This window comes from Bos indicus x Bos taurus, chromosome 21 (assembly GCF_003369695.1).
Source record: "Bos indicus x Bos taurus breed Angus x Brahman F1 hybrid chromosome 21, Bos_hybrid_MaternalHap_v2.0, whole genome shotgun sequence".
Classification (NCBI taxonomy): domain Eukaryota; kingdom Metazoa; phylum Chordata; class Mammalia; order Artiodactyla; family Bovidae; genus Bos; species Bos indicus x Bos taurus.
In genome coordinates this window covers 12,667,034-12,693,102 of record NC_040096.1, presented here as the reverse complement: position 1 = coordinate 12,693,102, position 26,069 = coordinate 12,667,034, and the positions used below count along the sequence as shown (strand labels likewise).

Sequence of the window (26,069 nt, the reverse complement as noted above, 5' to 3'; positions counted from 1 at the left end):
TACCCAGAGGCTATTTTCAGAGAAGGCAATGGCACCCCACTCTAGTACTCTTGCCTGGAAAATCCCATGGACGGAGGAGCCTGGTAGGCTGCAGTCCATGGGGTCGCTAAGAGTAGGGCACGACTGAGCGAGTTCACTTTCACTCTTCACTTTCATGCATTGGAGAAGGAAATGGCAACCCAATCCGGTGTTCTTGCCTGGAGAATCCCAGGGACGGGGGATCCTGGTGGGCTGCCATCTATGGGGTCGCACAGAGTCGGACACGGCTGAAGCGACTTAGCAGTAGCAGCAACGAGTCATTGAAATCACTGTGAGGTAGTATGTTTTCCTTCCTCCATCCATGGGTCCACTTTGATGGAACAGAGAATACAAGATGAGAATGATTTTTTTTTTATTTTGTTGCAAAGAAGATTATTATAGAAATTGTCTCTTGGATTTAGAAGATAATTTAGTATAATTCTAACCTAAGTAAAATTTTAGGTAGAAAAAATAAGTTTTGTTAGGTTTATTTGTGATTTTAGGTATTACATATTAGATGTAACAGCTACAGTGACTCAGCTTGGCCTGAGATAAGAAGTTAGTAACTAAATCCCAGTTACAATAGAGTTCATAAGGGAACTAGAATATGGTATCAGAATATAAGATATAGTGTGAAAATGCCCTTCTTTAGGGAATCATCTTTTATCCAACATGTGAGTGATTTCAAGATTAGTTTTATAAGCATTGGCTACCTAACATGGTTAGATCATGGCATCCAGTCCCATCCATCCCTTCATGGCAAATAGAAGGGGAAAAACGTGGAAGCAGTGACAGACTTTATTTTCTTGCACTCCAAAATCACTGCTGATGGTGATTGCAGCCATGAAATTAAAAGATGCTTGCTCCTTGGAAGGAAAGTTATGACCAACCTAGACAGCATATGAAAAGCAGAGACATCACTTGGCCAACAAAGGTCTGTGAGTTGAAGCTATGTTTTTTCCAGTAGTCCTGTACGGGTGTGAAAGTTGGACCATAAACAAGGCTGAGCGCCAAAGAATTGATGCTTTCAAATTGTGGTGCTGGAGAAGACTCCTGAGAGTCCCTTGGACTGCAAGGAGATCAAACCATTCTGTCTTAAAGGAATCAACCCTGAATATTTATGCTGAAGGTGAAGCTCCAATATTTTTGCCACCTAATGCAAAGAGTTGACTCACTGGAAAAGACTCTGATGCTGGGAAGGATTGAGGCAAAAGGACAAGGGGATGGCAGAGGATGAGATGCTTAGGTAGCATCACTGACTCAGTGTAAATGAATTTGAGCAGATTTTGGGAGACAGTGAAGGACAGAGGAGCCTGGTGTGCTGTATTCCGTGGGGTCCCAAAGAGTCAGATACAACTTAGCGACTGAACAACAACAACCTAACGTGGGAAAATGCATTTTAAGTGTTCTTTAATCAGAGTAAGGATAATATTCTTAGACAGCTGAATATCATCTGGATGTCCAACATACCCTATTGCTATCTGCTGCAAGCCTTTCTGAGGAACTAACAGAAGAGAGATAAGTAAGCTAACCTTGTGAAGACAGAGCAACTCAAGATCTGCCAGTTAAAGAAGTTACAGAATTCTCTGAGAGAAGCAGCAACTCTACAGGGAAATGAATTTCTTTTTTCTGTGGAGTTCCCTTCATCAGTTCATGATATTGAGATGGGGACATGCTTGCACACGACAAGTGGTCACATCTCATGAGTAGTCAGGAACTTGGGGGAGCCGATAAGTAAATTGTGAAAAATGTGAATTTATTACCTGAAGTCACTCAGTTGCTAATAACCAGGTTACGATAATACTGGCATAATGATTTCTATAGCAGACCAATAAAAATGAAGTAACTGAGTTCAATCTTTTATGTTTCTTAGGAATCTGAGAAAAAGGGCTTAATTAAAAGAATCTACATGGTACAGGATATTGTCTCAACTGTTCAAAACATCTTGGAGGAATTAGCCTCTTTTGGAGAAAGAATTAAAAAGTAAGTCCTGCATTTGTATTATTGTGTTTGGAGTAAAACTGCCATGTTCTTGGACCAGCAAGGGGGAGGGTCTTGGGGAGGGTAGGATCAGAAAATACAAAAACAAACAAAAAACAGAAACAACAGTCTTGGGCCTCTTAACTTTGGTTGGTTGCTTCTTCAGGTTTGTCAGCTTCACAAGGGTGGACCACATGACCCAATTTATGCTAGTTATCTGAGCATAATTATTAATAGTGCCTTTTTTATTCTAAACATACTCTGGTTTAAGTAATAAACTATAGATTAAAACATAGATTTAATTCTCTAATGGAGTCTCAATTGAGAAAGCCTCTCCGTGATTCATGTTTTTTTTTTTTTTGCTTACTTTGTTTTACGCATTGTTAACTCTGTGTTACTTGGTCTTCATTTGATATCCATGAACAGAGAAGGTTTTTTTTATTAATAGTAAGTGATTGCTCCCTACTTTAAATCCAGAGTTGTATCAGCCACATTGTTCTTTCTAAAGAGCAACTACTGTTCTTATTTTATTGGCCATTCTAGTTTCTTTACATAAAGGACATATTTTTTAGAAATTACATGGGTAAAGAAGAGATTAAAATTAGTACTAAAAGCCAAGTGAAATTTTGTCCATGAAGATGTAGGGAAATCAATAAGTGGTGGTTAACATCAGGAAATATAAACAGCTAATGTGGAACTTTCTGTGGTTACTGATTTTCTTCCTCAGTCACTTATTATAACAAATTGCCCTTGAACATCCATTTATTATTGGCATAGAAAACATGTTTCTTTTGCTTAAAAGGCAGGTTAAAAGTTATCTTTAAACAAGTTTAGTGAGTTTTTATTGAATTTACACGTTATTTTCATGAGCAGTGTCGAGAAAAATTAAGGAGTAGTAGGATTTTTGATCATGTATATTGATACATGTCTGCTTTATCTCTCTAGGTTTCATATAAATTGAAAAATGACTACTGAATGTACCCTCAAAGTTGCTTAGCAAAAATATAAGTGACAGTAAAAAATAGTGCAGTGATGAAGAGGGCACTATAATTTCTCATTCACTCATTCAACTATCAGTGTTTGAATCTCAGGCACTGACTTGGTTTAAGAATAAGAAGTGCATCCAAATTAACAATGACGATAGAAACCAACCAATGTCATGTGCCAGCCAGACACTGTTCTAAGTCTTTGACATGTAGCAACTTCTTTAAGGGGTTATTTAGAGAAATTGGATTAAATGATTCCAACAACCCTGCAGAGTAAGGATTGTTAGTATCCGCATTTTACAGATGAGGAAACTGAAGCACAGAATGATTAAACATGCAGCCCAGATCACACAGTGAATAAGCCATGGAGCTTGGATTTGAATCTGCCTGCCTCACTTTATACTATAGTGTCATTATCCTCTGGATATCTGTTTTGTGTATGTGTGTGAGTGTGTGTTTGCCTTTATGTTTTGTTTTTCTATTGTGGTATAGCTGATTACAATAGTATATTAGTTTCAGATGTACAGAATAATAAGTTTTTATAGATTACATTCCATTTAAGGTTATTATAAAACATTGGGTATATTCCCTGTGTTGTACTTGTATATCCCTGTAACTTATTTCTTTTAAACATGGTAGATTGTACCTTTTAATCCTCTCCCCATGTCTTGGTACTCCCCACTTTCTTCTCTATAGGAATCTATTTTCCAATGAAGGGAAAGAACACTAATAAGACAGCTAAAATAACAATGATGCTGGATAGAGGCTAGATGGGATGTGGAGATGGGTACTGCATCCCCGGAAGGATGTAGGAGAGAGAGAGAGACAGAGGAAAGTTCTGAAGAAGCAACAATTTATCAGCATCTCTAAGGATGGGAAGAGCCAGCTGGGCATAGAGCTGATGAATGGGAGCTTCAGTGGCTGGGTGGCTTTGTGCAAAGGCTCAAAGCCCAAGACTGTGCTCGATGGAGGGAGGTGGAGGGGAAATAGCATGTCTGTGCCACCGGGGACGGATGTGGCGGTTCCTGGAGGTGAGGCAGGTCACACGGGCCTTGAGTGGATGCAGAAAGTCAATGAAAAAAAAGTGAGCAAGAGATGGACTGGCAGGAAAGAAGATAAGAGGATGTGGAGTGGGGGCAAGGCTGAGGACGGAAGGCCATGTCCTTTGGTAAGACTGTCTCCGGGCTTGCATGTCTGTTAATAGACAAATGTGGCTGTTGTGCTGTTGATAATGGTCAAGGAAATGTGTCTGATGAGAAGAGGGCAGAGTGATTTAAGCAGCCCCTCAGCTCTGCAGTGCCTTTTGGCGGCGGCCGTGCCCAACACAGCTGTGGTGGCCATGTCTCGAGACGTATTTTCAGCCATGAACAGAGCACTGTTCTGCCCAGCTGTGACACAGGAAGGCGCATGAGGCTCAACTCCTATTAATTCTTCAGCCATTCATTATTGCAGTGACCTTAAGGTTCCCGCTGGGCATTCAAGCGCAACATCATGTGTAACTCTGTTGGAATTCCATTGTAACTCAGTGCATAAGGACCAGGAAAACTTTTACCCAACTTTTGGCAGCTAGAGAATAAATAAGCATGCTTAAATCTCTCAGAGCGGGCTTCCCTTGTTACTGGCAGAGAAGACCCTGATGATTCTGTATTCACTTGGAGCGAATGGTATTTTCTTTTCTCCACATTCTCCAATTACCTTCTCATTGTATACAGATTTCAAATGTATGTATACATCAGGCTAATATTTGCTTAGCATGTGGCATTTGTATTATCCCAGGCAGCAGACAGGGTGGGTCAGAAGAGTAATGTATATTATTTGTCCTGTTACTATGAAGTGTTGGCTACAGCACTAGTGTCCTTGAGTGGTTAGGGAAATCTCCTCTCTGCAGAGAAGATAATGAGATTAAGGTAGACTTAGGACAGGGGAGTCGTCCTTGCAGATGTTCTGGAGTAAGGCTTAGAAGGCATGTTTCTAGGAAGAACTTCTCTGACTCTGAAGTCATGCTGTGAAATATTAAAAGATGAGAAAGCAGGATAAGTGAAGTTTGGATGAAGGTGAGCACAAGCAGAAGGACAAATTGACGTATCTTGTTTTTAATCTAAAGTTACATGTTGAGGGACTTCCTTTGTAGCCTGTTGGCTAAGACTCTGCTTTCTCAGTACAGGGGGCCTGGGTTCAATCTCGCATCTGGTAACTAGATCCCATGTGCTGCAACTAAGACTCAGCACAGCCAAATGAATATTTAGTTACATGTTGAAAGGGACAGAGAATGAAGGCAGAATGACCAGGGGTGAGGGCAGAAGGCCAGCTGTGGGGAGTGAGTTCACAAACTGGGGCGAAAACCATGACGGAGAGCATCCTGTGAGGTAAATCACAAAAGAGTAGTCTGCAGGCTTTTGTGGCCCGTGTCTCTGTTTCTGTGGATAGAAGAGTCAAAGGACTTCATTTTTTCTGTGCCTAGGAAATGAAGAAGATAACGACTCTGTTGACACAAAGGTCACCCAGTGTGGTACCCAGTTGGGGGAGGAACTCTAGAATGGAGTTGTTCCCACCTTACTGGGTGTTGAGACAGTTATTTGTGGGTTTTGTCAAAGATATTCTTAGGATATGTTAGTGAACCTGAAGAGCTGAATGAATGAAGGAGATTCCTTGAATGTTTTCCTTAACTGAAATGTTCAAGTCGGGCATTCCCTTAGGATTTAATGGAGAGCTCCCAAGTCAGGAAATCCATCAAAGTCCATGAAAATGCTTAACAGATTGTTTAATTTTGAGATATAAAGCTTTGACTTACCAGAGTTCTTCAATCTTGGATGTTCTTTGAAAGACCAGCACTGCAACATATTTCCATGGTAACTGGAGTGAAGAGTCTAGTAAGGTTTTGAGGGTTAGTGCTACTATATACTACTCAATTCAGTTCAGTTGCTCAATCGTGTCTGAGTCTTTGTGACACCATGGACTGCAGCACACCAGGCTTCCCTGTCCATCACCAACTCCCGGAGCTTGCTCAAACTCATGTCCATTGAGTTGGTGATGCCATCTGAGCATCTCATCCTCTGTCATCCCCTTCTTCTCCTGCCTTCAATCTTTCCCAGCATCAGGGTCTTTTGCAATGAGTCAGTTCTTCACATCAGGTGGCCAAAGTATTGGAGTTTCAGCTTCAGCATCAGTCGTTCCAATGAATATTCAGAACTGATTTCCTTTAGGATAGACTGGTTGTATCTCCTTGCAGGCCAAGGGATTCTCAAGAGTCTTCTCCAACACCACAGTTCAAAAGCATCAATTCTTCAGTGCTCAACTTTCTTTATAGTCCAACTCTCACATCCATACATGACTACTGGAAAAACCATAGCCTTGACTAGGCAGAACTTTGTTGGCAGAGTAATGCCTCTGCTTTTTAATATGCTGTCTAGGTTGGTCATAGCTTGTCTTCCAAGGAGCAAGCATCTTTTAATTTCATGGCTGCAATCACCATCTGCAGTGATTTTTAAAACCAAAAAAAAAAAAGTCTCTCACTGTTTCCATTGTTTCCCCACCTATTTGCCATGAAGTGATGGGACCAGATGCCATGATCTTAGTTTTCTGAATGTTGAGTTTTGAGCCAACTTTCTCACTGTCCTGTTTCACTTTCTTCAAGAGGCTCTTTAGTTCTTTGCTTTCTGTCATAAGGGTGGTGTCATCTTTGTATCTGAGGTTATTGATACTTCTCTTGGAAATCTTGATTCCAGCTTGTGCTTCATCCAGCCTAGCATTTCTCATGATATACTCTGCATATAAGTTAAATAAGCAGGGTGACAATATATAGCCTTGATGTACTCCTTTCCTTATTTGGAACCAGTCTGTTGTTCCATGTCCAGTCCTAACTGTTGCTTCTTGACCTTCATACAGATTTCTCAGGAGGCAGGTCAGGTGGTCTGGTATTCCCATCTCTTTAAGAATGTTCCACAGTTTGTTGTGATCCACACAGCCAAAGGCTTTGGTATAGTCAATATGCAGAAGTAGATGTTTTTCTATGTTTCAAAGTTCTCCAAGCCAAGCTTCAACATGAACCATGAACTTCCAAATGTTCAAGCTGGATTTAGAAAAGGCAGTGGAACCAGAGATCAAATTGCCAACATCTGTTGGATCATAGAAAAAGCAAGAGAATTCCAGGAAAACATCTATTTCTGCTTTATTGACTATGCCAAAGCCTTTGACTGTGTGGATCACAACAAACTATATAGAGCTACTCAACACTAAAAAAGCTTAAGATCATGGCATCTGGTCCTGTCACTTCATGACAAATAGGAGGAGAAAAGCTGGAAGCAGCAACAAATTTTATTTTCTGAGCTCTAAAATCTCTGCTGAGGGTGACTGCAGCCATGAAATTAAAAGATGCTCGCTCCTTGAATGGAAAGACGTCACTTTGCAGACAAAGATCCATATAGTCAAAGCTTTGGTTTTTCCAGTAATCATGTATGGATGTGACAATTGGACCGTAAAGAAGGCTCAGCACTGAAGAACTGATGCTTTTGAACTGTGATTGTTGGAGAAGACTCTTGACAGTCCCATGGACAGCAAGGAGATCAAACCAGTCAATTCTGAAGGAAATCAGTCGTGAATATTCATTGGAAGGACTGATGCTGAAGCTGAAGCTCCAATACTTTGGCCACCTGATGCAAAGAGCTGAGTCATTGGAAAAGACCCTGATGCTGGGAAAGATTGAAAGCAAAAGGAGAAGGGAGTGGCAGAGAATGAGATGGTTAGACAGCATCACCGACTCAGTGGACATGAATTTGAGCAAATTATGGAAGATAAAACTTCCAGAGAATTTGTCCACACTCTGTGAAAGACAGGGGAGCCTGGTGTACTGCAGTCCATGGGGTCACGAAGAGTCAGACACGACTAAGCGACTAAACAGCAAAGCCAGTATATAATATCTTTGAATTAAGTCCTCAGTTTTATAAGCAGGAATATTGAGTGGATTAAATGAGTAAAATGACCTCCTTACATTTTCTGAAATGTCTACTATATAAGCAGTGAGTGTAGGTTCTTTTTACAATTTTCATTTATGGCTGTGCTGGATCTTCAGTGCTTTGTTCAGCCTTTCTCTAGTTGCAGTAAGCAGAGGCTACCCTTCGTTGTGGTACGCGGGGTTCTTGTTGTGGAGGCTTCTCTTGTTGTGAAGCACAGGTCCTAGGCATGCAGGTTTCAGTAGCTGGGGCTCTCAGGCCCTAGAGCACAGGCTTAGTAATTGTGCAAGGGCTTAGTTGCTCCGTGGCATGTAGAATCTTCTCAGACCAGGAATTGAACCCATGTCCCCAGCATTGGCAGGGGGATTATCCACTGCTCCACCAGGGAAGTCCCGAGTGTGGGCTCTTGAAGCAGCTCTCTGGATTCAGATCCTAGCTCTGTCACTTAGACTGGAAGTGATTTGTGGCCAACTACTACCTCTCCTGACTCAAGTTCTCATCTGTAGAATGGACATACCAGAAATTCCTATTCATAACATATCTGGAAAAATTAGATGATTTAGTGCCTGTAATGTGTTTAAACTAGCGGGTGGCCTGTAGTAATCACTTAAAATTTTTCATGATTATGAATATTGGTAAAATTGCTTTGACTTTCTTTTTCTGTGTATTAAACTTTTTAAAACCTGTGAAACATTTAACCATTTTACTACTAAAACTGTGGGTTGCTTAGGAAAAAAATACATGACTTCACTGACTAGGATGTTGGGAGGGCAAATCCAACATGGTGTGTGCAAATGTGTCTGGTACGTAACTTCATTTTTAGCATCCAGCAGATAAAGACACATGACTCACCACATACTTGCACACGAGCAAATGATCATTGAGATCTTTATAAGGATTGCATTAATTGGGAAAAATTGACATCTTGATAAAAATTTTTTTAATATATGAATGTAATATAGTCCTTCATCTATTTGGGTTATCTTTATTGAAGTAATATTTTCAATATTACTTTAAGAGTTTTATACATAAATATTTGACACATTTTTGTGAGATATAGTCTGAAGTACTTGATTTGTTTCAGTTATTTTAAACGGCCTCTTTTTTTCCGGTTTTATCTCCACCTGTTTGTTACAGGATAGAAAAGTGAAATTTGTTTTCCAACATTGACTTTGTATCTGTCAACCTTGATAAACTTAGTTATCTTAATTTTCGTATGAAGATTATTATTCTGGATGTTGTATTATATAAACATATTGTCTAGGAATATATTTTTCTTTCTTATTTTTCAGTCCTTATACATTTTACTTTGTTTTCTTGCTTTATTGTCTTGGATAGTAACACCAATTGGAGAAGGCAATGGCACCCCACTCCAGTACTCTTGCCTGGAAAATCCCATGGGCGGAGGAGCCTGGTAGGCTACAGTCCATGATGGGGTCACGGGGAGTCGGACACGACTGAGCGACTTCACTTTCACTTTTCACTTTCATGCATTGGAGAAGGAAATGGCAACCCACTCCAGTGTTCTTGCCTAGAGAATCCCAGGGACGGGGGAGTCTGGTGGGCTGCCGTCTATGGGGTCGCACAGAGTCGGACACGACTGAAGCAACTTAGCAGCAGCAGCAGCAGCAGCAGTAACACCAATACAGTGTTCAACAGAAGTGGTATTTAGCGAACATTCTTTCTCATACTCCTGTCTTTTTCAGAGAGAAACCTTTCAACGTTTTGCCCTTAATGATGTTGTTTTCTGTAAAGATGCTTTATCAGCTTCAGGAATTTACTGTTTATTCCTATTTTGCTGAGATTTTTTATCATGAATGTAGGTTGAGTTTTGTCAAACTTTTGTCTGTGTTCTTTGAGATCATCTTTTGGTGTTCTTCTATTTTTGCTAATGTGTATTATTATTGTTGATTTTCAAATATTAAACCAATCTTACATTTCTGGAATGAAGCCAGCTTCATCTTGCTACCCAGTCTCCTTATATATGCTGGGATTTTATTTACAATTTTTTTTTACTTATGATATTTGCAGCTTTAATCATCCGTGAGATTGGATATATAGTTCTTGGAAATTCCTTACAGCGTGAAGGTTATGCTAGACTCATACAATAAGTGGGCAGTATTCTCTCTCATTATCTGCAGTTTGTGTAAATCTTGTGTCATTACTTCCTTTAAGAGTTTATAGAGTTTTCTGGTTAAGTCTCTGGGTCTGAAGTTTTCTTTCAGGAAAGATTTTAATCAAATAGTCAGTTTCTGTGGTATATATAGGTTTGTTCAGCTATTCTATTTCTTCTCATATCTGTTTGTGTATCATTTTCTAAGAGTGTGTCCATTTAAAATTTTCTACTTTTTGACATAAAGTTGTTTATATAAACCTTCTTGTCGTCGATGACAGTGGAATCTAGCATTGTCCACTTCTTTATATTTAAAATTGTGTTTTCCCTTCTTCTTGACAGTCATTTATCAACTATATTATTCTTTAGCAAGAACTGTCTTTACCTTTGTTAATCTCCCTGTTGCCTGTTTTCTTTTCCATTAATTACTACTCTTATCTTTATTACTTTCTTCCTTCTACTTTCTTTGAGATTAATTTACTCTTCTTATTTTAACTTTTTAAGATGGATTGCTAGATCATTTATTTTCAGTCTTTCTGTGTTCCTAACATAAGCATTTAAGGCGCCACATTTTCCTAGGTGCTTAGCTCTCTGCCAAATATTTTGGCACTGATACTCATTATTAATTCACATTTAGTAAAAACTTGCTTTATAATTTCTGTTTTTATTTGTTCCTTCACTTGAAGTATATTGCTTAATTTCAAAGTATATGAAGATTTTCTAGCTATCTTTTTGTTCCTGGTTTGTTTTTTTATATAAATTTATTTATTTAAATTGTGCTCCTGGTTTTTAACTGCATTGTTTTATGGTCAGAAAATAGAGACCTAACACAGGTCTTTTTGCCTAACACAGGTCTGAGCACCTTTTTGCCATTCCACAGTCTAATATTCACCATTACTTGCAGCATCTTCCAGTCAGTTCAGGAACCCTCTTAATCTATGTTCTGTATCTCTTCTTTTTGACGTCTATCTTTCTACTCTTTGTGATGCCTTTTAAGTCCTTTTTTGGGCTGTCTTGCATGACTATTTTCTGTGGTATTTAAAATTCTGTTTAATTCATGCATGGAGGTCTTAACTTTAATCACTGTGTTTCTTTTTAAAGTTTTACTTGCTTTGTTTTCAAATCTTCTTGGTCATTTTTTACAGTCTCATCCTTGACCATTTTTAAGCCCTTGTTTTATGACTTTTAAAGTATTAAGCATTATTATTTAATGTGTTATGTTTGCTCTCAGTATATGAGGTCTTCTGTTCGGGGTTTTGCTGTTACTTCTGATAGCTTTACTCGTGATGCTCTGTATCCATTTATATTTTACTGTTTTAACTGTCTATGAGCTCATATTCCATGTGTGTATGCATGAGTGTGTGTGGAGTATACTCAGATATATGGGTTGATAATGCATTTCTTTAGAGAAGATTACTGCTCTAGTCACTTTGGGGTGATTCAACCTGGAATCTCTTTTTTTAATTAAATTTTTGCTGAGGTTTATTTAAAGTGTACTGGTAATGGCACCCCACTCCAGTACTCTTGCCTGGAAAATCCCATGGACGGAGGAGCCTGGTAGGCTGCAGTCCATGGGGTCGCTAGGAGTCGAACACGACTGAGCAACTTCACTTTCAGTTTTCACTTTCATGCATTGGAGAAGGAAATGGCAACCCACTCCAGTGTTCTTGCCTGGAGAATCCCAGGGATGGGGGAGCCTGGTGGGCTGCCGTCTATGGGGTCGCACAGAGTCGGACACGACTGAATCGACTTAGCAGCAGCAGCAGCATAAACTTGTATGATAAATCCTGGTACCAGCATCGTGACACAGAGAGTTCTTTGCATCTATTTGTATATGGTAGATTTGTTTTCCCTTCTTTTCATCCTTTTCCACTCTGTCTTTCTACTTGTCTATCTCAATTCATCCTTACCCTGAATATGTAAGTTTTATGCGGTGTTCTTCTACTTGAATCTTCTTTTGTGGAAGCCCTAGGCTATATTTATCTTATGCCCCCCACGTAGTTAACAGATATAGAAGTTCAAAATTTTAATATCTGGCAGAAATTATTGGAGTGAAATTGACTTTGAAAGTTGGTAACCTCCAGAATTCTTGGAATACAGTATCTTTTACACTCTATTGTTTTCTTATTTTTAAGTCGGTTTAGTGGTAGCTTTCTCTTTTTTTTCAAGGTACTAAAATTATTTGTTTATGATTTTATTTAGATATTATTTGATACTGAGGCTTTTTTCTTTTTAACTACTCACAAACCATACTGCATCAGACATTAATGTACCATCTCTGCATCCTTGTGCAAAGATATTTGCAGGTTACATTTCTTGCCCTGGCATAACAGGAGCAATTATGGAGTCCACAACATTTTCACAAGTATTGTGAAGTTGCCTCCTAAGAAGTTCTACTTGGAAGAGAATGGTCAGTAATGGACCTACTATATGCAGAAGTTTTGATGAACTTGGTAGTGTAAAATATATAATTCTTATCTTTAAAAACTATGAACAATGTTTTTTAAAAGACAAGGGAACAAACTGAAAGTGTTTGCAACAAATATGACAAAGAACTGATTTCTTTAGTTTCCAAAGAGATTTTGTTTGAGGAAAATATCCAGCAACAAAGTTCCAGGGAAAACAGATAAGCAGTAACTTCTTTGTGTGTATATGTGTGTGTGGTTAAAATATGCAAGAAATAGAACTCTTTTTTTAATAAACTTAAGGTAAAAATTTAATTTGAATACTAAGCTATCTTTCATGTGTTGCTACTGCTGCTGCTAAGTCGCTTCAGTCGTGTCCGACTCTGTGTGACCCCATAGACAGCAGCCCACCAGGCTCCCCCGTCCCTGGGATTCTCCAGGCAAGAACACTGGAGTGGGTTGCCATTTCCTTCTCCAATGCAGGAAAGTGAAAAGTGAAAGTGAAGTCCCTCAGTCATGTCCAACTCTTCGCCACCCCATGGACTGCAGCCTACCCGGCTCCTCCGTCCATGGGATTTTCCAGGCAAGAGTACTGGAGTGGGGTGCCATTGCCTTCTCCATCTTTCATGTGTTACCAGAGCTATTTTTTAAAATTTATTTTTAACTGGAGGATAATCGGTTTACAATGTTGTGTTGCTTTCTGCTATACAACATGAATCAGCCATGGGTACACTTATGTCCCCTCCTTCTTGGACCTCCCTCCCACCCCCAACCCCATCCCACCCCTCTAGGTTATCACAGAGCACTGGGGCTGAGCTCCCTGAGTTACACAGCAACTTTGCACAGCTATGGGGGAAGTTTTACATATGTTTCACCATATGTAAAACAGCTATCTGTTTTACATATGGTAATATACATAAAGAGCTAACCATTTTAAATGCCAGTTCCTATATAATTCTAGCAAAACTTTATGCTATGGGTATTATTATTATTCCCATTCTGTGGAGAAGAAATTATTGTTCAGATTGATTTGAAGACTTTCCTGTCTTTCTCAGCTTTTCAGAGATAGAGCCTGAACTCAAATCCATGCCAGTTTGCTTGTAAATTTTTTTAAATACTTAAATAGTTGCCCCTGGTGAGGATATAAGCTGAATATCACTGATCATCAAAATGATCAACAGTCACATTAAAATGTGTTCAACTTGCTTATAATTTAAGGGCATGAAATAGCAAACACACACATACATACGTAGTATTGTGTCTCCCCATAGGTAGTCTTTAACAAGAGATTGAGGTGTGAGTTGAATTTCTCCTATATTTTTCTATTTTTTTTTTTGAGTATAGTTAATTTACAATGTTATGTGTGCATTTATTTGTATTTTTTCAGATTATTTTCCATTATAGGTTAATATAACATATTGAGTATATTTCCCTGTGCTATATAGTAAGTCCTTATTGTTTACTTGTTTTATTTATAGTATTATGTTAATCCCAGAATCCTTACTTCAGCCTTGATTTGCTCATCTGTAAGAGGGAGATAATCCTTACTTGAAAGAATTATTGTTAAGCATTACAATCTGTGTGTGTGTGTGTGTGTGTGTGTGTGTATGCTGCTGCTAAGTTGCTTCAGTCGTGTCTGACTCTGTGTGACCCCAGAGATGGCAGCCTATCAGGCTCCCCCGTCCCTGGGATTCTCCAGGCAAGAACACTGGAGTGGGTTGCCATTTCCTTCTCCAATGCATGAAAGTGAGAAGTGAAAGTGTATATATTTATATATATCTTAGGACAGTGGCACCTACTAAGTGCCCAATAACTATTATAAGCTGCTCTGCCCAAATCCCCTGATATGACCCCCCAAAAGAAAAAGACAACAGAAATAAATCTTTCATCTCGTTTATTCCTAGCACAAGGCAAGGCAAAGGGTCAATAGACAGACATGTTAAGTGAAGATGCCTGGAAGAATACTCTAGACACTCATGAGCTCTCATCAAGGCAGTGCATTTAATGACTGCTTTCTAGGATTCTGGAAGGATTTCCACAGTACATTCAGTCCCACATCTCATATTCTAGATCTCAAGTCAAAACAGGCAATAGATAGGACAGAAGGAGCCAGGGTCCCTGTGAAAATGATACACCGCAACATTCCCTGCGTTATCGGTGGGTTGGCGGTGTAATGGTTTATAGCCAGCAGCTCCGTAGCCCATTTTCAGGGCTCCATAGCCCATCTTTACCCTTCTGGAGTCAACGAGTCTGGAAATTCTAAATATAAGTTATTAGAAAAACACAAGAGCCCTGTAATAATAGCCTCCCGTCTCTAAATATTTACTGGCAAGCATGTGTTAATTGAGAGAGAAATATTGACTTTGAAGTGACCTAACTCACCTTTCATTTTGAAGCTCTGCGTTCACAGAGCCACATGGCAATATTGAAGCGTTTAATCACTGTTGAGAGTCAGAGTTTCCTCTTAAGTACTGTCGGTTCCAGGAAGGCAGAGTCACCAAGATCCAGACGAGCTGGATGGCAATTGGTCTGTGACCTTCACCTCCAAACTGCCTTCCAGTGTCCAGTCATTCTGGCAGACTTTTACATCTCAGTTTTGAGAAGCAGCTTCTCCGATAGGCCTTTTTTCATGTGTATAACTAAGAAATAAAAGCATGGCAAAATGAATCGACGGCTTTTCTTTAACATCAGAGACAATGACGTGTATGTGATCTGTCTACAGCACGTTTAACTGGACGGTCCCGTTCCTCTCATTCCTGGCCTGTTTGATACTGGCAGTGGCCACCATCACGCTGTATTTCATCCCACTCCGGTACATCATTTTAATCTGGGGTAAGTTTGGCACGGTCCTTTTGCTAGCAATCAGTTCCAGGTAAGAACCAATTACTCATTTTTAAGTGCAGCTATAAACTTTAAATGTGCTTTTGTTGGCAATTAAACATGAGATTTAGGAAAGCGTTTGGGGATCAAAAACTTCCAGGACCTCCCTGAAAAGGCCAGTGGCGTGAACGGTCAGCATAGATACTTATAGGCCTCTTGCATAATTGCAATCAAATAAAAATGTGATTGTGCATGCTATTTCCCTTTGGGCTTTCAGAGTCATAAATACTCCTGAATAATATACTGTTGTGGCCCGGTAACTTTCAGGAAACGCTGTTATTCAAACAGTGAGCAAACACCTGCATCTTGCCCTGTGTGTTATATAAAAGTAGATCTAGCCACTCCTAGGCTGCTCCTGACATTTCATCTCCCCTGGAAGGAAAAAAAAAAATAACTTAACCCAATACTTAAAACCAGAAGCAGTGAGGTGAAAGGGAGGGGCCCACAGTGGCTACCTAACCAGTGCCTGACAGGAAAGGGAAAGCTATTATTTACTAGGGGAAATGGTAAGCCTATATAGAGTCCAGCTGCTTTTTAAAGAGTAGAAACAAAAATGGCACACTGGAAATAAATTCAGGACTTGACTTACTACTCAAGCTAACAATTGGAAAAATTACTAGCAGCTTTCTGAATATTTGTGTCTGTTGCTGGGTGGCCACTGGGTTGATATAAGGAGAGTGCACTGCAGTTAATTAACTAAGCAATCACCCCTCTTCTGGAAGAATCTCTCACTTCTCGTTTTCCATGGCTTGGCTCCTGTGACCACTTCTCAGTTCTTAACCATAGTCATCTCTAGGGATCTGCAGGTGTCAAGAGGTTCAGGGAAGCTACAAATATGTATGTTGAGATGCATTCCTCTTGAAGCAAAAGCTGAAAGCCTGCAAATGCCAGGGTGAGGGGAGCTATAAAATATTTCTAAGACCGTTAGTTGTAGATCATTTCCAAAGAGAACCCTCAAAGGTAGAATGCTGCTGATGAGAAAGGCCAAACCTGGACATGAAGAGATGGGAAAAGTCATAGGAAAAATAGAACAACTCATAACATTTCAGAAACAGAGCATAATCCATTCATTCTCTGTTTTGTCCAGGAAGTGAAAATTCTATCACATGAAGTTTCTCTCCTTTGTAACAAGTCCAAGAAAAGGAAGAGCGTTTCTAACTTCCTCTTGAGGGGTCCATTTTAATACTAGGTGATGCTCACCGTTTGAGAAAGTTCTTATGTCCATGCCTAGTTTTGTTCCTCTGTTGTGTTTTTCACTTTACATTGACCCATATTTGACCCTTAGGAAAGAGAACATGGAGCTTTTCAGGGGCCCATTGATGAAGAAGGAATATGTGTTTTATAAGAAGTATTTTCCTGAATACTCATATACTGAATGTTATCTCTGTAGACTGAATAATCTCATTCTTTCTTGCTTTTTTTGTACTAGTTTCTCAGTCCGTTTACTCTCCACATTTAAAACACAGATTTTGAAACTCTTTATGATCTGTCCCTAATGAGAATTTGATCCAAAATTACAGTCATTTTGGATCAGTGTTTTCCTCATTTTTAAGATGATGTAAGACGACAGCATGGTCAGCTTGGTAAACACCATTGCCCATTATTTCTTCATCCTTCTGGTAGAGAATGCTTTCCTGCACCTCACCCTAGACAAAGAAGACTATATTGTATTTCTTCCTTAGATTGTACATTTCGGGATTCCAATCCCTCTTTCAATTTACTCCTAATCCCTTTGACCTCTAGTTTTATCCTCCAAGTTCTTGACAGCTTTCAATGTCAACTTTTTGCATCACTTAATGAGACATTGTTCTATTTATTGTTCAGTTTGTGAATGAAATTATGAAATAGCATCGAGTTTATGATGCTCTCCTGGACTGAAAGTAATCCTTTGAGCTTTATATTGTCTCATTTGTTAGTTTTAGATTCTAGACAGAGGTTTATAGTTTATTGATGAGTTTACCATAGATAATATAGTCAAAAGCCTTGACGATCACGTTATCTCTTGCCTCTTCTCATTATCTAAAACCTGCTGTACTATCATGGAATATATTCTGCCATCCTGCTGCTGCTGCTGCTGCTGCTGCTAAGTCGCTTCAGTCGTGTCCGACTCTGTGCGACCCCATAGACAGCAGCCCACCAGGTTCCCCCGTCCCTGGGATTCTCCAGGCAAGAACACTGGAGTGGGTTGCCATTTCCTTCTCCAATGCATGAAAGTGAAAACTGAAAGTGAAGTTGCTCAGTCGTGTCCAACTCTTAGCGACTCCATGGACTGCAGCCCACCAGGCTCCTCCGTCCATGGAATTTTCCAGGCAAGAGTGCTGGAGTGGGGTGCCATTGCCTTCTCCGTCTGCCATCCTACTAGGACTTATTATTTTGCAAGACAAGTTAGTTATTAGCTAGCACAGACCCAGGGCTTTCCTTTGCACATCTCTTACGTGATCATATTCTTGGCAGAGAATTTAGCATGTAGAAGGAAACTTTATATGTCTTGAATTTCTGTTGTTCCCTTTAATCTTATTAAGGCTCAGAAGACTATTTCTTTATGTTTTTCAGGATGGAAATGAAAAAAAAAATGTTCATTGCCAAACTGTTTATAGTAGTAAATTAATTTAAAATAATCAAAAATGTTCAATAATAGAGAAATGATTTAAGCACATTATGGTAAATTTACCCAAGGTACACAGTAAAAATTATGTTTGAGGGGAAAATGATTATATGATGATATTAAATTATATTACATTATGATGTATTTTTATGATACATTTACATTATGATTTTTGTTGTTTAGTCCGTAAGTTATGTATCTGACTCTTTTGCAACCCCATGGACTTTAGCCTGCCTGGCTCCTCTGTCCATGGAATTTCCCAGGCAAGAATACTGGAATGGGTAGCCATTCCCTTCTCCGGGGGATCTTCCCAACCCAGGGATCAAACTGGCGTCTCCTGGATTGGCGGACAGATTCTTTACCTCTGAGCCACCAAGGAAGACTATATTATGATATTATATTATGTTTTTAATAAGGATATTTTGTATCCATGTATAGTGTGATTACAAATATGTTGAATGTACCTATATTACATAACATACATGTTTGTATTTATTTTGACATTCATTGTGAGCAGCCCAGTTAATACGAGGCAAGACCTTTTTCTCTTTGAATACGATTCATGTTATAAATGCACAGCTGAAGGACTACAAAAAAAAAAAAAAACACTATTTCTTATTCTAAGTTACTTACTCATTTTCATTGAGTCCTAAAATTGGTAGATAAAAATCTTCAAAATTTTTGTTCACTGTTTTTAATCTTTTGGAACAAACTTATTTAACTCTATGTTCCTCTAGAGTTACATATATATTCCACTATATTTCCATATTCTTTACATCCAAATAACATTTTTATATAAATATTTCTTAAGTAGCACAATTATTTAACATAAGCCTATGAAAATAGCCTAATTTCATGATGACCATGTGGAATATTCCTTGATTCACTAACTTCACTGTAAGGTTTTAAAGGACAAGATACTTTGTGTCCTTTTTACCATGTAATTCCTAGGGAAGCTACACAAAGGTAATAGATCTTTGGTGAGTACTTTGCAAATAGTTTATGAGTGGATAAGTCTGCAAGTTTAATACCTATGATCTCATAGATGGCATTTTTTTGAGCCTGCCACCTCTCTTATTTGGGAGTATAATTTTTGAAAATTAAGTTAAAAGTGGTTTTAAAGGAATATCTAGAATTTTCTCTAGGAAACTAAATTTTCAGTACTGAATTTCAGTAATTTATTTGTTATATGTATTTCTAGAAGGCAAGGCACCTTTGAGGATTAGATCCCACATAGGTTTTCTGTATCTTTTGGAAGGTTTCCCATATTCTTTCCATTCTGTTCTTCATCATAGATGCTCTAAATGTAGCTTTTCAGTTCTGATCTGAGCCACTTCTGGTTTTCTCAAGTAGATTTAGAACATCCCAAGCAGATTTTGAGCATCTTAAAAGAAACTATGACTTATTAACTTTGTATCTCCATTTGATAGCACAATATATCTTACATGTAAGACACTTAGAGCTTGACACAGGAGCAAGCAAGGACCCTCTGCCCACCTCACCCACCCCCACCGATATATTGCAGTCAGGGTTACATGCCAGCCACTCATACAATGTTGTATCTAACTCAGTTTCAAGTGGTTATTCCCTACTGACCCCGCATGTGCAAAGCAGCCATGTAGTTCTTCGTCTCTCATTCTCCGTTTTGGGTTTGTTTTGTTTTTTTTTTTTAAACTGGAGGGGTCTTTCCAATCTACTGATCTATTCTGTCAATGGTCATTAAATGATAAAGCCTTTCCCAAATGTTAATCCCTTGGAATTTAAATTCCACTTTCTTTCTTTGTCTAAAAGAAAACAGAATAAAAATTCACAGCATATATGCTCTATTTGTATTGTTTAGATTAAAAAATCTAAAGGTACCTGCTACTAGAGAAAGATACAACTTCCAAATTGGGTGTGTGATAACATGCTGCCAGTATAAATACTCTGCCATCACCACCTTCTTTATTTTCTTGGCTTATTGACATATACAGTAATGATGGTAGCCCTCTTCCTTGTGGTGAAATTCCAGATTTTAGAATGCTTTGTGATTCTCCTCTCAATGCATGGTACTATGTAAGGCAGGCCTCTATTATTCAACATTTAATATAAGAAATCTAAGACACAGATTAAGTTGTCTGAAACTACGCAGCTAATCATACGTGGTGAAACCAGACTGGGACCCAGCTATGCCTGTCCCCAAGCCCTTCTTACTTGCCCCGTTGCTCTTCAGAGATGACCATGCGATCTCTGCTGCCATGTTGGCACTCGCTTTCACACAGTAGATAATACGTTAGAATTACTGACATTTGAGCCTATGACACCTTAAAAAGATAAGGTGTGGTTTTGTAGCATGCAGTCTGAATTCCTTATAATTTTCAGCCTAACAAAGTTTTTCAAACAGAGACTGTCGGAGTGCTTTGTGGACTTCCTTCTGCCCTTATTGGTGTATTTGAGCTACTGGGCAGGTTTATAATCTTCTCAGTGACTAAGAATGCAGTGTTTTGATCAGCAGTGATATTATCCCTGCCTGGCTGTTCATTGTAAAGACTCCAGATGCTCACACTATATATAATTAACAATAGAAGATATATCTCTTCTCAATACGTCTTTGTCTCCCTTCGTCATTTTGCCTTGTCTGTTTTCTTTTGCTAAGAAGCCCGTGCTACAATTAAATGTCTTTAGAATAACACAGTGGAGAGCATTTTAAAGGAACACTGGGGGAAATTTTAGCTAGAAACACGGAGCTGGCTGTGGGGGCAGAGAAAAAAGGAAGGCACAGCGAGGCTTTGACTTGAGAAAAAGTGGGTTATTCGCAGGAAGTCTTCCCCGGCCCAGGCAACAAGCCACCCTTGACTTAGGAACATGTCTGGCTTCCATTTGCCACGTGGATGTAAATCTGACCCTCTTAAAGAAACCACCAGGACTTCGGCATTGTGTCAGGAATAATGGCATGCAGAAAATCCAGTTCTTAGATGAAAGCAAAGTAATATTTAATGAAAGAAGCGAAATGTCAAGCCTTTCCTGTGTTGTGGACTGTTGAATAGATAAATCTTACCTTGACTTCGGCATAGGCACCAGTGGGAGAACACACAGGAGCACTCAGCATTGTGGGGGCTGACGAGGACTTTAGTTACGGTCCTTGATAAGCAAGCACTCTGTAGCCAGACTTCAGGAGGCCACCTTGTCTTTCTGCTTTTAAAACACAGCACAAAATGCAGTTGACACTTGGTGAAAAGATCACAGTACATGAGCTATATAGGCACACCCCTACTCCTCGAAAGAGCTCCGAGGAGCAGAGTAGGAGACCAAGCTGGTGGAGAGGTGCCTCCCTCTGGGGAGGGAACTCTGGGCAGAGCTTGTCCTGGACGCGCCCGGGTGCCCCCACCAAGGACAGCTTAAACGTTTCAGTTCAGTCGCTTAGTTATCCCCTACTCTTTGCGACCCCATGGACTGCAGCATGCCAGGCCTCCCTGTGTCCATCACCAACTCCCAGAGTTTACCCAAACTCATGTGCATTGAGTTGGTGATTTAAACTTCTCATCCCCTTCTAATTACCATTGTCCTGAATCAGCATGACTCCATGGCCTAGCCAAACCCACACGCCAGCACTGTGGTCCATAAATTAAGCTAGCAACCAGAGTAAGATAATTTTCCAATAATAACTTTTCACAGTTTTCTGCAGCATCAAAGTACGACCAACATGTCAAGTTCTGTTCTGCAGCGAGAGAAGGAAAACCTGTGAAAATGAGTTGGAAGGGGGGAGATAGATTTCTTGCGGGTTCTTTTTAACAACAACAAAAAAAACAACTCCCGCCCTCCAGCTCCCACTGCTGCCTCTGGTCCTCAGCTCCCAAGCAGAGACTTGTTTGGGCTAATGAAGGCCTTTTCCCATCTGGGACATTCGTTTTCCTAGGCGAGGAGGCTGTTAATCAGCGTTGTCCAAAAAAACCAATGAGCTCCACAGTTTTAGTGTGTGTTTCTGCCGCCCTGCTGCTGGGACTGTAATGGGATTTTCACAGCTGAAGAAGGCACAGCCCCTCTCCAACGATCCCCGCCTTCCCCCTCCAAGAAAAGACATTTCTGAATGATTCCACATGACAGCAACGGGTGCATGACTTGAGATCCAGTGATTATTTTCACACTAATTTGTACTTGTGAATGCTTCTCCTTCCCCAGTTGGGTGAGTTTTTAAAGATGGGTAGACAAATGGAGAGAGATCAACAGACAAAGAGATCTCCTGATATGTCTATTTTCCAGGCATAAACAAATTCACTAAGAAGCTTCGAAACCCCTATGCCATTGACAATAATGAGCTTCTGGACTTCCTCTCCAGGGTACCATCTGATGTTCAAAAGGTACGTAATGAACAGCCACCACCAACCGGGGCCCCAACCCCAAAGTCTGGCCTGCCCACCCTGCCCCTGAGCCAGAGAGTAGGGGGCTGTGCTTGTGTGAGTCACTGAGTTAACGAATCAGAAAAGCCTTCAAGAGGCCTGGCTGGCAGAGAGGTGGCCAGCAAAACCTTTGTCCAAAGCATGAGATGATGGGGGAAAATTATCCTGAAAAAGAGCTACTTAAGAATGATCTGGAACTCACACTGCGAGGCTGCAGTGCGGGGAGGTTTGTCCTTTTACTGACTGTTTGCCTCCTCAAAGAGGGTCAGATGGGCTCAGCAAGTGGGAACACAGGAAACCCAGAGCCGGGGGGGAGGCTTGCGCATTTTCCTCCTCTTCCGGATGGCAGGCATTCTCCAGGAAGCAGGGGACAAGAGGAGTATTCTTTTGATCCTTGTTTGCCCCGATTATCTCTCCCGGGCCTCCCCCCTCTCCCCTCCTGTCTGAAGACTTAAGAGATGCTGAGGACAGAGCTCCCACTTACTCCAGTACACATAAAGTCAGAGACGGCGTGCGATAATTTGAGATTAATCAGAAGCATTACTCACGGGTGATGGTCCCTTAGTCCTGTTTCTGTGGATATGTAGAGATGAAGCAAGACAACAGCACCAGAAAGTCTGTAGAGCAGCCTCATTCAGGCATCAGGCTGGTGGTAACCCAGAGGAGGGGAGGGCAGGCACAGGTATAGATCTCTCTAGTGGAGAACAGAGGTCATAGAATAGGTAGTTGGGGAGACAGTGGCATGAAATACCATCAGGACGATCAAAGAGGCGATCTGTTATTATGTGAGAGAATCAAACATCAATTCCATCCTCAGGCTGCAGTACCATAATTCATTTCCCAGCACCTCTGGGTGGAGTGCAGAGATGTAGGGTTGACAGGCCTTGGAGAGTTTCTTTCCCCTTCCTAAGTTCTAGACATTAAAATAGACTCTGTGTTGCTTTTTTAATTTTTTTTTCCTTTAACCATTTAATGATGTAATTATCTATTAAAATATATTAATATGAATTTACTGGTTAACATTACATTACAGGATTGTGAAATAGGAACTTGGCCCCTGTTTGTTGTGCCTTGAAGATTGACAGGCATATCATCCCCTGGGGGACCTTCACAAAACAGCTCTAAGGAAAGCATGCCTTTTTCACGTATCTGCTTTCCACCAAGCTCAGCTTATGTGATGGGGTAGGATGTCCTTGGGGAATTTGGCACAAATACTCAAAATAGTGAGCACATGTGGTCTGTGATACAATACTTACACAAAGCCATTCCACAGTCAGCCTATCCGAGCCCACACACCAAAGTGATGTGATTGCAACGTAGCCTCACTTGGGTCACACCGTGTGTTTGTGCCTGCGTCCTTGAAGAAAGGAAGTTCCCAGCAAGCCCCCCCTAAGGGCTGTCTATGCACAGTTTGGGGACCAGCCCTCAGCGAGGTCATCCAGTTGGCGTTGGCATGAAGACTGAGGATGCAACAAAAGAGCATTCGAAGGAAGTGCCCAGGAAGCTAGTGAGATCTGCGTGTATCTCCAAGAACACTTGCTATTAACACAATAGGCAGTTTGCCACTGGGGACTCCCCACGTGCACATGTTTGTCGCAGATGTTTTAGCCATTATACTGTAAATGAAATCCATTTTTAAGAGAAATCTTTATTAGTCTGGGGCTGGTATCCATTTCAACATTCTTTCCCTCTCTGGCAAAAGAAATGGATATAATTGGCAGAAGTTTTTTCTCCCCAAGATTTTAGATACTTTTAAATGAATAATTTGTAGTAAGTTGCTGTATCATATACTAAGATAAACATTCCCAAGGGGCCGTTATCAACCCCTTTCCTGGTCGAACACGGGCACACAGAGAACCGAAATCTAGCAGTGCCCTGAGAGCAGGTAGAAACCCATGCATCTCATTAGAAAAATCTGCTTCTAATATTTTGGTTTCAAGAAGTGATGCATGACTCTTCAAATCCTTCCTGCAATTAATCCCTCCATGTTCCTGTGTTTAGAAAATGATTCATTACCTTTGAACCTTCCTTCCTTTGCCGTGCGGTGTCCTCGGGGAGCCATTAACACGCTGTGGTGAGCTAGGGTTACCTACCCGCCAGCGTCACGTCTGTCTGTTTTCACAGGTGCAGTACGCGGAGCTGAAGCCGGGCAGTAGCCAGAGCCCCGTTCGGAAGAAGCGCGGCGCACTCTAGGACACACCCTGACTCTGGACACCAGCAGCCGACGGCGTGCTGGGCTGACGAGACTGGTGTTCTCTGCTGTTCAGTGGTAGCCGTGGTGTCTTTCTGAAACGCGTGCCGTGTTGAGCCCTGTCTTTACCCTCCCCGTCTTCATGGCATAGATGCACGTGCCCATGGGCACATCCGTGTGCAGGGGTAATCAACTTTGCATCTGGAGTCAGCCCAGTGAAAGGAAACACTCCAGAGGCTGTAAAAGACTAACATCCCTTCTTCTAACAGGAGACTAAAGCAAGCTTCCAGGGGTCTCAGCACCCTCCTTAAGAACAGCCAGGATGCCACTTGGATGCAAGCGTGACTTTGAACTTGTTTTCACATCTCTAACAGTTTCGCATCAAGATTCAGTTACATTCGCTCGCACCCCCATCCTCCTTTCAGATGATTGCTTTTTTTTTCCCCCCTCTGAGTTAACAAGTCCTTGATAGCCACCATCTACCCAAATAATGTATATTATAAATAGATTTTTTTAAAATTATTACCTGGATCATCCCAGTTCTTTGGGGATCTTTCAGCCATAACAAGTAAAGACCTAGATGTAAAATTTCAGTAAGCTGCTTGGTGCTGGATGCCAGCCTGCCTCCTGGTCCACTGCTGGCAATGGATGCTCTAGAAAGTTCAGAGCGATCATTCGCCCAAAACGTGAAGGACTCAGTGAAAACATTTGGGTGCTTCAAATAGCCATTTCTTCTGATGTTACTTTTTGCTTATTTCCCAAATGTAATCTCAGTAGTATAGCTTGAGAAAGAGGGGGAGGGGGTGAATGAGTGAATTCTGAGAGTATTTAGAAAGATAGACTGAGGAGCAAGGGACGAGTGAATGTGGCTGCTGATCTGAATGAATCACTTGCCTGCACTTTTAAGAAAGTAAAAATGCTGTAGCAATCCACGTGGATCTTTTGTTCCTAAGCAAAATAAGCTACACATAATAAAAACATATATCTCAGAACCCCATTCCTAGACAGGTACAATCCCCAAAGTCTTTTTGAGTATATACTTTACCATTTCGCTGTAACCTCCTCCAAGTAAATATCCCAGTTTTTGTGCATATATAAAATGAATGCAAATATCTTTCTGTTCAAATGATATTTAAGTTGTAAAGACTATATTTTGTTGACACATACTTTGTATGTGCAGTTTTATATGTATATATCTATAAATATATGTATTGTAAAGAAAAATTGAAGTAAAAAGATCCGATTCAATAGTGAGTTTTACTGTGTGTGTTTTTTTTTTTTTTTTTTTCTCTCTCTCTCTCTCTGGGTTGTAATTTAATAATCTTCAAACAAAATGTTTATGAAAAATGCCAAAGATTCTAAACCTTATCATCCCGTGTCTGTTTTTCTTCATACTCTATCTTCCTGGGTTGCTTTCTCGCTGAGCCAGATTTCTGCATGATTTGATTTACTTCAAGTTAATGAAGCTGGCTGAAAAAGAACCTTACAGAAATTATAAAAGCTCCAGTAAATCTCTGAGTTGTACATACAATAGATATCCAAGAACCTCTTTTGTGAAACCAGTTA

At 40.3% G+C, this 26,069-nt stretch overlaps 1 protein-coding gene across 4 annotated transcripts in view; it reads left to right on the top strand.

Annotated features, from left to right (window-relative positions):
• The window catches only part of MCTP2 (multiple C2 and transmembrane domain containing 2), a 259,714-nt gene extending 233,957 nt beyond the window's left edge, over window positions 1-25,757 (top strand). For all 4 annotated transcript variants that reach the window (XM_027521361.1, XM_027521360.1, XM_027521359.1 and 1 more), the window contains 4 exons: window positions 1,892-2,001; window positions 15,174-15,283; window positions 22,176-22,273; window positions 24,437-25,757. In XM_027521361.1, coding sequence (XP_027377162.1) covers window positions 1,892-2,001; window positions 15,174-15,283; window positions 22,176-22,273; window positions 24,437-24,505 — 387 coding nt within the window. In that variant the 3' untranslated portion in view covers window positions 24,506-25,757. The remainder of the gene's footprint in view (window positions 1-1,891; window positions 2,002-15,173; window positions 15,284-22,175; window positions 22,274-24,436) is intronic.
• The last annotated feature ends 312 nt before the right edge of the window (window positions 25,758-26,069 follow it).